The sequence below is a fragment of the Nyctereutes procyonoides genome, unplaced genomic scaffold (genome assembly GCF_905146905.1).
Source record: "Nyctereutes procyonoides isolate TBG_1078 unplaced genomic scaffold, NYPRO_anot_genome, whole genome shotgun sequence".
Lineage (NCBI taxonomy): Eukaryota > Metazoa > Chordata > Mammalia > Carnivora > Canidae > Nyctereutes > Nyctereutes procyonoides.
This window is the reverse complement of record NW_026575051.1, coordinates 15,369,529-15,382,631: the sequence shown is the minus strand read 5'-3', so window position 1 is coordinate 15,382,631 and position 13,103 is coordinate 15,369,529. Positions and strand designations below refer to the sequence as shown.

At 40.4% G+C, this 13,103-nt stretch overlaps 1 protein-coding gene across 1 annotated transcript in view; it reads left to right on the top strand.

The window, feature by feature from the left end:
• The window catches only part of TNFRSF21 (TNF receptor superfamily member 21), a 68,625-nt gene extending 62,796 nt beyond the window's left edge, over positions 1 to 5,829 (top strand). The window contains exons 5-6 of the mRNA XM_055330679.1: positions 2,875 to 3,103; positions 4,383 to 5,829. Of these exons, the coding sequence (XP_055186654.1) occupies positions 2,875 to 3,103; positions 4,383 to 4,612 (459 nt within the window). The 3' untranslated portion in view covers positions 4,613 to 5,829. The remainder of the gene's footprint in view (positions 1 to 2,874; positions 3,104 to 4,382) is intronic.
• Positions 5,830 to 13,103: the final 7,274 nt, after the last annotated feature.

Sequence of the window (13,103 nt, the reverse complement as noted above, 5' to 3'; positions counted from 1 at the left end):
TGACGTGGGGCTCCATCCCAGGACCCTGGGATCATAACCTGAGCCAAAGGCAGCTGCTTAACCGACTGAGCCACCTAGATGCCCCAAGAATGACATTTTATAGGTTTCTGCAAAGGAACTTTAATTATCTGGTGGGTCGATTGCCTTCCCTGGCCACGTTTCCTGAGAGGCCTTTCTCTTAAGGCTTTGTATCTACCTCACTGCAGTAAGTTGGGGGACAGTGTTCCCCTTTTGTGCCTGTGAATGCTTGACAGAAGTCTAGAGAGGCACTCAGCCAAGTCGGTGATCTTCCAACTCTCCTGTTCCTTGGCTACCCGTATAAATAGGAGCCACAGCAGCCATAACATTGTCAAGTTCGCAAAGGGAAAACATACTTATCAGTGGCAACTGCTTTTAAAAATAACATGTATTGTTTTTATAATTATAAAAGTTAATATGTCCCTGTAGAGAATTTGGAAGGCTCGGAGATGTATAAGGAATAAATTAAGTCACCTGTAATCTACTTTTTGAATATTTGGGTAAGTTTATGCTTACAGCTTTTGCAAGAGGATGAGACCCTTCTCTGGCTTTCTTGTTTAGAGTATTTGTCTTTTCATATCTAAATCTTGTTACAGCTATTCTTTATTTGCTGTGAACCCCACAATGAACTTGCTGAATCAATAAAGAATTAATTTATTCCACATATCCCGGTGACTTCATTTCCGATTAGAGCTATCACAGGTCAGACAGTGCTTGAGTTGCTATGTTGCAATGAAGTTTGGATGGATATTATAAATAGTAAGGTAAAGGGAGGAAAAAAGTTAAGTTTCTATCAGCAACGTTTTCTTATAGAAAAAAATGCAAATAACTCTGGAGAAACCTGGAATGCAGCTGGCTGCTATGTATCCTGCATAAAGTAAGGGATACCTATACTTAGTAGCTGAATAGATTTTCTAGAAAGATGACTGTCACATGATCTCAGGCTTTGGCTATGGTTCTTAGCCCCACTGTGTCGACGCTAAAACCATTCTTAGGGGCATTTTCATATTCACTTGACTCATTGTTAATTATAAGAGAGCATTCTTGTAGCATTCTGTCTTTCTGAATGATGTTGGCAATCATGTACTTAATTTCCATGGATGGGATTCTTTGGCAAAAGTGGGGAAAAAATTAAATATTTAAGGTTTTGAACTAAGTTCAGGAAGCGGGTGGGTGGACTCCTTAGTCTGTTGGCATGTGATTTGTGGGCAGGGATTTCTTTTTTTAAAGCAAGAACAGTGCACTATATTGACTGACCATGCTGTCCAATGTAATGTTGTCCCTGAGAACCAAAGTGTAGACAAGTGCTCTTTGTCTAATTGAGTGAATAAAAAAAATGCGTATTGGCATGAATGGCCATGTGCATTTTCACAGAGGAGGGGCACATGCCAGGGACTATTGAATTATAAATTTTAAAGCCTATACATAAAACTCGTCTGTGGATCGAAAGGGGACAGCTGGGAATGCTTTACCCGAGTCTTAAACTTGCACTGGAAGCAGAAGCGAGGTGTGGGTGGTTGTACAGAGGCAAAATGCTGTTGGAACGATAGACTAATCGGTGGTCTTTGGAATCTGCAGTCAATTGTAAGAATTTCTCAGGCCTTGCAGGTTGTAAAAGAGGCAGTTGTGTTTGCCTTGTGCTTTTTACAACTATTCAATCCAATACTTTGAAATGAGGGTCAATGTCTTCTTGATTGAGGAACTTGAAAATGTTTTGTCCGTGTGTGTGAGTGAAGTCATGAGGGTTCTAATGAGCGGTGATTAACACTCCCTGAACCCTGCCCTGTAGGCTCTGGCCACCTGGCTGCTTTCAAATGGGAGTCAGGCTGCCTAGGGTCTGGTTCTGCCCCTTACTGGGCGGGAGCCTATAATTAAGGGAGTCTCAGCATTTCTCCAGACCTCAGTTTCCTTACTTGTAAAGAGAGGGTGTATTAGTTTGCTAGGGCTACCGCGATGAAGTACTACAGACTGGAAGCCGAAACAACAGAAGCTTATTTTGTCACAATTCTGGAGGCTAGAAGTTTGAGATAAAGGTGTCATGAGGCTTCTCTCCTTGGCTTGTAGAAGATGCTAGCCTTTACCCTGTGGCTTTATCTGGTCTTCCCACTGTGTGTGTCTGTGTCCTAATGGCTTCTCATAAGGACATCAGTCATATTGGATTGGAGTAGGGCTCAACTATTCCTTAATAACCACTTTTTAAAGTTACTTAGTTGGTCCTATCTCCACATAGAGTTATATTCTGGGACATAGAAAGTCACGAAAGTTAGGACTTCAACATAAGAATTTTGGGAACATAATTCAACCCACGCAGAGGGGAATGTACTAGATGCTATCTAAGACCTTTTCCAGCTCTATTGAAATATAAAGATTTTATTATTTATTTGAGAGACAGAGAAGTAAGAGAGACCACGGGCGGGGGGGGGGGCAGAAGGAGAAGCAGACCCCGGCTCAGTGGAGAGCCTGCTTCAGGACCCCCCAGGATCATGACCTGAGCCAAAGGCAGCCCCTGTGCTGACTGAGCCACCAGGTGCCCCTATCAAATTATATTTTGAGTTGGAGATCTTCCCCTTCACTCCCTTGTCCAGTTTTAGTCCTGTGAGGTAACAGCTTGGTGTCTATGCTTCCTCATTCCTAACGCTTTCGCATAGCCCCACGTCTATTTTTGAAGGCTTTAAAAAATGTGTATGTGTGTGCCTAGCAATAATGTAAGCTACGGCCTGTCAGAACGGCCGAGTGTATGCATAAGCCATTACGTGGGGCAAAAAAGGGCACCTGAGAAGGGGTCCCGATTTCGGTTTTTTTCCTCTATAATTTTTGAAGTAGCTAAGAAAAAACATTGTTTGCTTCCTCCCCCAGCTGGAAACTGACAAACTGGCTCTCCCGATGAGCCCCAGCCCCCTTAGCCCGAGCCCCATCCCCAGCCCCAACACGAAACTGGAGAATTCCGCTCTGCTGACGGTGGAGCCTTCCCCGCTGGATAAGAACAAGGGCTTCTTCGTGGATGAGTCCGAGCCCCTGCTTCGCTGTGACTCCACATCCAGCGGCTCGTCGGCGCTGAGCAGGACGGGCTCCTTTATTACCAAAGGTAGGGCTGGCAGGCCGCCCACGAGGTTATGCATTCTTTAGGCGTCCCGGAGGAGCCCTGGGGTTTGAGTCAGGTGGAGGTGGGTGGCCTGCCCGGGAAGCCTTCTCCTAGCCCCCAGGCCTGGGAGACGCAGCAAGGGCTTTAGCTGTGATGGTCTGGCCGGGGGCCTGCACGGGTCACCCTCTATCCTCATGATGCTATCGTGGGAGTTTCGGGGAAGGTCTGATAAAATGTAGTCTGGCAGGTTTATTTTGAAAATTATTTACCAGGTTTAGAGAATCCAAGGATTTAAAGTCTAACCTATCTTGAGAGTCAGAAGTGTAGGTTTCAGTGACTCAAATTAAAATTCACTCTGTTAAGAATTGTTGCAAATAGCAATGTTTTAAACATTGGGGATTGCCGTGTTTGGTAAATAATTTGCCACTTGCAGTTTTGAATAGCAGGGGAGGGATTAGCATGCGCTCTATATTGATGACAGATTTTTGCTCGAAATTTCCCAGTTTGGGTAATTCCAGTTATACTTCAGTGAAAGGGTGCTGTTTTAGGTTATGTTACAGTCTGTGCTTATAAAATATGCCCTATTTTCCATACTTTGCCTATCTATCTTTGTCTATTTTATATTTATATGAAAGATTTATACTTTAGTTTGTGTTTTATGTTACGTGTTATATTTTAGAGAAAGCTTTTTATAATAGTAATCAAAGTTCTTGTCCCTCACCTCATTGAAGGGTATGACCCAGGAAGCCGTATTTTCCTAGTCCTGTGCTTTTGCTCTTAGCAGTTTAGTTTTAAACAAGGGCAGTGTAATTAGAAAGTCAGATCAGCAGATTACATTGGCTTGGAGTGTTTGAGGGGAAAGGTGGACTGATGTCTTTGTTTAGTAACACAGGACAGATGGGGAGAATGCTTTTCTGTTTGTTTTGTTTTGTTTTAGATTTTTACGTTCCTGTAAGCATTTCAGCATTCTCCCAAGTTGGAGAAGAATCTAGATGTCTTTTTAAGTCAAGGCAAAAGTCATGCTAATGACAATCAGCAACCCATACAAGTGGTTCTTTGTCTGATCTCTATTAGCCAAATCTTGTTTGTTATCTTAAGTGCAGTGCAAATAAAAACTCCGTCTTGTTGAAAATGTGCCAGAGGTTCCCTTACTCACCTTGAGGGTGGGGGTGGGGGGTGTGGACAGCCTAGGGAGAGGGGAGCTGTGCCTCCTAACTCTCCTGGCTTTCCCCAGTTCGGCCCCTTTACCTCTGTCCCCTTCTCTCCCCTCTCCTCCCTGCAGAAAAGAAGGACACAGTGTTGCGGCAGGTACGCCTGGACCCCTGTGACTTGCAGCCTATTTTTGATGACATGCTCCACATTCTGAATCCTGAGGAGCTGCGGGTGATTGAAGAGATTCCTCAGGCTGAGGACAAGCTGGACCGGCTATTTGAGATTATTGGAGTCAAGAGCCAGGAAGCCAGTCAGACCCTCTTGGACTCTGTATATAGCCACCTTCCCGACCTACTGTAGAACAACGAGGGATACCGCACTCTGGAAATTACTCCATTTAGTGGCAGGGTGGCTTTTCATTTGTTTTGGCTTTATTTTTCTGGTTTTTTGGGGGATGTGTGTGCGTGTGTGTGTGTGTGTGTGTGTGTGTGTGTTTAATAGAGTATATGGCCAGTGTTTTGGGTTCTTTTTTTCTTTTTTTAACCCTTCTAGGAAGATAGTTTATGAGCCTTCTCAAGGTGTTAACTGTTGAAAAATGCCCACCACTAAAGTTTTTTAGGTTCCATATTTTCTTTGTTTTGACTTCTTATGTGTTTTCAAAATTGTTCTGTGCACTTTAAATTCACTTAATATACCACAAATGCAGTGTAGCTTTTCCCTGCACACTGGATTGTGAGGCTTTTAACTTCTTAAAAGTATAATGGCATCTTGTGAATTCTATCAGCAGTCTTCATGTCTCGACATCCACATCTCCTTTTTTTTTTTTTAATTATTACTATTTTTATTATTGTTTGTAATTTACAAATTTTCTTAAGATTTGAAGAAATGTAATACCCCATTGAGTTACTGTAATGCAATTAGATTTTGAGTTCTCTTTTTAATAATGCCTTGTATAGTTCATATTCATGGCTGAAACTTGACCACACTGTTGCTGATTGTATGGTTTTCACTTGAGCACCGTGTAGAATGCCTGATTCCTTGTGCTTCTCTTCTGCTAATATGCTCTGGGCTGGAGACATGAAATCCTCAAGCCATCAGAACTTGCTACTTAAGTGGCTTGACAACTGGGCCACCAAAGGACTTGAACTTCATCTTTTAGGAATTGAGCTGTTCTGGAACATACTGCTGCACTTTGGAAAGTCCCAACTGAGTGCCAGTGGCACCTTTTTCCATAGGGAATTTGCCCAGCTTTGCTTTAAACGATGTCTTGTTTTTTATATATAAGTAGTCCGTAGGTCCAATCCGCCTCAAGGCCTTGGTCTTGGTGGGTCTCCTTCGTCATTCAATCACTTTAATTAAAAATGGCTGCAGCTGTAAGGACTCTTGTCTGATATATTTGCAACTCTGCTCCCATTTATAAACCTGCTCTCTCTCTAATGCTCAGTTGGCAGACTCGAATGCAAAGGTGGTGTGGACTCCCTTTGTGTGGGTGGGATTTGTGGGTCATGGTGAGGGATTGATATGAGAAAAATGCCTTCAAGTGTACTAATTTATTAATAAATATTAGGTGTTTGTTACTTGAGTAGTTTGAGTGTATTTCCTATTTGCCTGGTATATGCTCAAGTTATAACTCTTTGATTAGTCTTTTGGAAAAAAATGTGTGTATTCTAAAAATCTCAGCATTTCTGATCTGTAAATCATGCAAATTAACAAAGCTTTGTGTCTGGAGGAGTATCTGGAGATTCACAGGGAAGGATGGTCAAGTGTTAAAGATGATAAAGGATTTCCTGGTCTTTTGGGGGTAAATCTGAGGCTTCTGTTTTGGAGACTGTCCCTATTTTAAGAAATGAGGATTTGGAGGTGGAGAGGTGGAAATGATGACCAGACCCTGGAGTCTATTCTTACTCATTTCCATTTAAGAAGTTGACTACTCGTGGGTGGTCTATACCAGTTTACAGGCTTTGATGTGAAATTTCATTCCCTCTGAGTAACTTTAAGGGGCTTTCATGGCAATAGGGCAAGATAAAGTCTTATGTTCATGGGACATATTACATCACATCATATGTATTATTTTACGTTATGTTGTATTTTGTATTTGATCACATACCCCCCTTAGCTTGGGTACGCTGGCTCTATAAAATTCCAATGGCCAGGGCATCAGCAGTTTTGAGTTCCTCTTTCAGTGAGAAACTGGAAGTAGATGGCCTGTCTGAACACTTTGACTCCCATGGGAGTGGATATTAAAGGGGTTTTCTGCTTTCATCCACTTCCATGTGGCTAGTTTCTAGAGAACCATTCTGGCATTTGTTTTTATGGTTCTCAGGCCAGGTTTCCCTTCCTCTTTTGTCAACAGAAGACAGAAACTCTTCGCAGAAGAAAAGCAAACTAGAATGGGTCAGAGATAGTAGGGGAGGACACAGAGTGTGTTTTTCAGTTTTTAAAACTTACGCCACTTATTTTGGGGGAGTTGAAAACAAATAAATCAGAGTTATGATTATTAAGTTTGTAAGTTATTCATAGCTTGGGGATTATTATTTTCTTAACCATTTATGCGGCTTTATACTTTGCAAAGCGATTTTTACATTATTTCAATGAAACCTCAGAACTACCTTATAAGTTAGGTACTATTATTGTACCCATTCTATAGATGAAGAATAGGCTTATAAAGCCTAAGGAACTTGTTTAAGGCTCACAACAAAAGTTGTAGAGGTCAGATTGGATCTGAATCCAAGACTGTTTACTCAGGACTGATAACCAGAGCTCCTTTGTTGGGCTGAAGCAGTGGACACAGAGATCACAGGGATGAAATTTATTTGGCTTAGACGTAAAGCCTTATACTTATGTTCAGTAAATAAAGGTGAAAGCATAGGAATGGGGTAGCATCTCCGGATGATCCAAGGGAAAGGGACATAGTGGTGGTTAAACAGAAGCTTAATATTGAATTAACATAATACATAGCCTACCCCCTCCAAAAAAAAGCAACCCCAAGCTGCATTATTAAATATATGTATATAATGTTTGGGTTAGAGTCTGATTTATATGTTATGTGTTTCACTTTGGAGGTTTTCTCTGGTTTGAGCTGCCTTACTTTGAGGGCTAGGCAGAACTAGAAGGTTCCTGATGTGGGGGTTGGAAGGATAACCAGAAGGGTACGAAACAGAATCAGGAGCAATTGAGAAATCTAAACCTGACGACAAAGATCATTTGGGTAGAGGGAAGACTATCTTATTATTTCCAAGGCTAAGGAAGAGACAATTTATTTTTCTTTAGAGAGTAGTACTGTTTGCTCTAGGCCAATTTAGGTTAAATGCAGATGAGCTTTTAAACAATTAGATCAGTCTGCTTTTCAAAGGAGAAAATGACTTCTACTCTGGGGAAAAGTTGGACATGCTTCAGTGATTCTCAACTTTACATGAAAATAATCACATGGGAATGAGCAGTCTATTATAAAGGCGACTTCCCAGAGAGTTTGATTCAGAAAATTTGCAATGAAGTAGAGAACCAGCACCTCATACCCTTTTTTTTTCCCCTGGAAACTCATTTTGGGCTAAATGCTCAAGATCCTTGCCACTCTGGGCTGCCACAACATGTAGGAGTTTGTTACTATGTCTAATTTGAGGCCACTTTGCTATGCTCCTTAAACTTTAATGAGCAAACGAAACACTTGGGGATCTTATTAAAATGCAGATTGTTTCAGTTCTTGAGGGGGGTGGGTACCTAGGTGATGTGGGTGCTACTGGTCTCTAGATCACCCTGAGTCGTCTGCGACTGTGCCTTGGTTTTATGCAGAGTAGTGCTAATATGGGACAGGATTACACCAACTCCAAATGAGAGAAATAAATAATTTTGGACAATCTGGAGAGATTTCCAGAGTCAGGCAGTCCTGGCCTTGATCCTGGTGGTTCTTGATCCTGGTTGCTTATTGAAATCAGCAGGGGAACTTTGGGAAATCGAGTACCCAGGCTAACCTCCATACCAGTTATACCAGTCTAAGGGCCTGGGACCCAGGCATGAGCATTTTTTAAAGCTCTCCAGGAGATGCCGATGTGTAGCCAGCTTGGATGGCCACTGGTTTAAGAGTTTCTGAAGAGAGTGCTTCTCGATCCTCACCCTGGATCTTATAGATGAATCTTAACAGGGAGTTAACCTGGAAATCTCCAATTGTGATTTTGCCATATGTAGTCCTACTCAACTCTACAGACTTGCTTTAGGACCCATATCCCTACTGTAAAATTCTATGTACCTGTTAAGAACTGATACACTACCAAGCATGGATTGGACGACATTTTAAAGCTTAATTGCATAGATGAACAATTGACGCAACTAATCAATTCTTCGTGGCTTTGAGCATAATGTATATGCTATGATTACTCAAGAACATTTGGGATGTGATGTTATTCTGATTTGTGTGTCTGTATATACTTGATTGAAGTTTGCCAATTTTCAAAAAATAAAGTAAGATCTGATGAGTCATTAACTGCACTATGTCATAGAATCTTAGATTGTTCTAGGCTCTGATAGCATTAATCTCATTGTACAGTCCTGTAACTGTAGATGCCTTAGGTAACTATCTTAAGCCTAGATTTGAGAAAAGGAGATGTGATTAATCTCTTGTTTAGCAGAATTTTGGTTTTTACCTTTGTAAGGAAACTTGGACATTATGGAGAAATCTTACGGTTTTTCAGGTGGGAATTTAAGCTCATTTTTGCTACATAATGGCAGAGCCCAGTTACCTTAGTCCCTGCCAGCACTCTTTCACTGTTCCAAGATCCTTATTTTGCCTCTTTTCTTGATAGTAAGTAGAAAATAAAGTTAGTGATTTGAACAAGAATTATTTGAATTAGAGATCCAAAACAGGTTTTACCCTATTTGACTTCAAGTAGTTGAATATGTGAAGCATGTTGGATGCCAGAGTCTTCGTTATTTCCAAAATACAGGTATTCATAGAATGCCTTACAAGGATATATAAAAAACATCGCAATAGATACCTCCAGGGAGAGAGAGAGCCTGTCCAGGAGACAGGAAGAGGAAACGAAGGACATGTTTTTTTCATGATTTGTTCTTTGGAGCCTTTTGAGTTTTGCACCATGTGCATGTATTCTGGAATTTTTAAAAATTATGAATAAAAATTATTTTTAGAATATTTCTAAGGCATCTCTTGGAATACCCATAAAGACCAAGGTAAGAGTTCCACGAACCAGATTTAAAATGTCAGTCATAGTTTTGTCCTAAGGGGCATTTTGTAAATCTGCAAAGGGAGACAGCATCCTGCTCTACTCACCACCGACCACAACCTCTGTGATTTTAGATTCTTTTTCTGGACTTGGCTCTAAAGCTGACTTAATTAATGCAAAAATTTAAATGGAGAGACTTCAAACTTAGAAATTTAAAGACATGGAACATCACAGCGATTTTCTGGCCAATCTTTTTTCTACTTCTCAATATAGGAATCATTTGTAATTACTAAATTGAGGAGGAAAAAGGTCATGATTTAAGAGTCTTTGGGTGGTTCTTCATCTCTCCAGAGGAGACACCTCTGTTCTGCACTGGTATCTTGTTTTCTCTTACCTATTGTTTTATGCATGGCAAGACACCAAACTGGAAATCTCATGAGGGAGGTAGAAGAGGCAAAAAGGTAGGACTATTTCCAATAGTCCTATGACAACCTTTTCTCATTCTCTTTAGAAATTGGGATAGTCTATTTTTCACTAGATTTTGGCTCATTTTGTTTAAATATAGGGTACCCACCAACAGAAATGCTTATTTTATCGCTCCACTCATCCATCCACAAACACATTTAAGCACCAAGTATGGGTCAGGCACTATGCCAGAATCTAAGAATGCAAAGAAGAATTCCATGCAAGACAGTAACCACCATTGATATCAGGGCATTTGTCTATTCACTGCTCTATCCTCGGCATTTAGAACAGTGCCGGGGACGTGGTAGGTACTCAGTTACTGTATGTGGAATAAATGAAGGAAAGCATGCAGGCCTTGACCTCAAGTTCACATGTCAGAAAGGAAACAAATGTATGGACATTATAATCCAATCTATCTAAACGAATTGCTGTAAATACAAAGAGTATTAGGAGAGTCAGAAACCAGATATGAATTAAGGGAAAATATCATGAAGTTCTTTAGTGGAAGTCTTAATTTCAAAGAAAACTGCACCAAAAGCAGAAGGCTGACAGTGGTAGTTCTATACATTTCAAAGGAATGAGTTTGAAAAGGGGAAGCAATCCAGAAGGAAAACAGAGGTGGTGTAGACATTATTATTCAAACAAGGAGTTCATATTGTTTATACATTGGCCAACCATGAGGATGAGACATGAGGCCCAGTCATGTGACTGTTGTGCACTTACCACATATTCAAAAGACAAAATGTGTGTGTACCTTCATGGAACTCCACCTCCTCCCATAAAGTATCCAAAGCACTTGGTATAATCAATTCTAATCTTAACCTGTATCTTATGATGCAGGAACTGTTAGAATTTCCCTCCTGCTGATGGGGAAACTGATGCACAGATAGATTGTGACTTCCCCCACCTCACACAGCTAGTAAGGCTATTATAGAACTGAGTGAGTCAGGCAAAGTCCTAAATAACAAATAAGGTGCCTGCCCTTCTAGAGCCTCTCCTCTGGACTCAGTTGAAGCTGAATTGTCTTTCTTTCTTTCTTTCTTTCTTTCTTTCTTTCTTTCTTTCTTTCTTTCTTCTTCTTTCTTTTTATGGCTTTCTCGTTAATTTTTTTCTTTTTCTTTTTTCTTTTTTACTTTGAAATAATTTAAGATACACAAGAAATTCCAAAGTAGTATAGGGAGTTCCTATCCACCCTTTGCCTAGCTTCCCCAGGATGACATCTTTAATAGCCATAGTATTACTCAAACCAGGAAATTGACATTCACACTATATTATTAACTAAGCTATAGACTGCATTCACTGCATTCACACCAGTGTTACATGCACTTTAGTTTTGGGATTTTTTTCTGATGTGTTCATTGTACTGTTGTTTTATCACATATGTGGATTCATGAAACCTCTACATAATCAGAATACAGAACTGCTTTTTAAAAAAAGATTTATTTATTTATTTATTTATTTATTTATTTATTTATTTATTTATTTGAGAGAGTATGTGGGATGGGGGCAGAGCTAGAGGGAGGGTGAAAGGAAGACAATCTTAAGCAGGCTCTGCCAGCACAGAACCTGTCTCACGGTTGGATCTCTCAACCCTGAGATCATGACCTGAGTCAAAATCAACAGTTGGGGGACTCCTGGGTGGCTCAGCGGTTTGGCGCCGCCTTCAGCCCAGGGCGTGAACCTGGAGACCTGGGATCCAGTCCCACCTCGGGCTCCCTGCATGGAGCCTGCTTCTCCCTCTGCCTTGTGTTGTCTGCCTCTCTCTCTCTCTCTCTGTCTACCATGAATAAATAAATATTAAAAAAAAATCAACAGTTGGATGCTTAACCTACTGAGCCACTCAGGTTCCCCCAAGAACTGCTTATCAGCACAAAGAGACTTCTTCCTGCTGCCTCTTTATAATGACATCTTCCCCTCCACTCTGACCCTTGATGCCTGTTTTCCACCACCAGTTTGTCATTTAAAAAGTTATATAAATGGAACCATGCAGGATAAAATCTGAGACTGACTTATTTTCACAGCATAATTCCATTGCCATCTAACCCAATGGTTACACCTATGAAGACTTTGTTCTTTTTCACTGTTGAGTAGTAATCCATGGTAGGGATGTACCTTGGTGCATTTAACCATTCATGCATTGGAAAACATTTGGAGTATTTCCGTTTTTTGGCGATTACAAATAAAACTGCTAGGACCATTTGTGTACAGGCTTTATGTAGAAACAAATTTCATTTCCTTAGGATAAATACTCAGGTGTAGGACTGTTAGATAAAATGTAAAGTGTATTTTTAGCTTTATTAGTAAACTGATGAAACAGTAAACTGTTTTCACAGTGGTGGGTCCATTGTGTATTCCCAGAATGATATATAAGAGATCCAATAGCTCTGCATCCTTGCTAGTCCTCAATATTTTTAGTATTTTTATTTTAGTCATTCTAGTACATGTGTAGTAGTACAAATCTGAATTTATAGTTATGGAAACATGCAGATAAGAATTTAAAGTAAAAAACTGCTACGTTTCAGATGTTCATTCTACCTAATTGCCATAATTTCATTCTTTTAAAAATTTTATTTGTTGGTTACTTAAACACGAGATTGACCCTCATGACAAATTTTTAAATGTACAGTACAGTTACAGTGTCATTTACCATAGGTGCAATGTATTCAGTAGATCTCTAGAACTTATTAATTTTGCTTAATTAAAATTTATGCCCCTTGATTAGTAACTCCCAATTTTCTCACTACTCCCAGCCCCTGGCAACCACTTTTCCACTCTCTGATTCTGAATTTGAGTATTTTAGATCCCTCACATAAGTGAAGTCATACAGTGTCATTCTGTGACTGGCTTATTTCACTTAGGCATCATGTCCTCAAGGTTCATCCATGTTGTCACACATGGCAGAAATCCTTTCCTTTTCAAAGTCTAAATAATATTCCATTGTACGTATATACCAGATTTTCCTTATCCATCTCTCAGTAGAAATTTAATGTGTTTCCACGTTTTGGCTATTGTGAATAGGGTTGCAGTGAGCATGATGGTACTAGTATCTCTTCAAGATCCTAATTTCAGAGATGCCTGGGTGGCTCAGCAGTTTAGTGCCACCTTCGGCCCAGGGCCTGATCCTGGAGACCCAGGATCAAGTTCCATGTTGGGCTCGCTTCATGGGGCCTGCTTCTCTGCCTCTCTCTGTGTGTTTCTCATGAATAAATAAA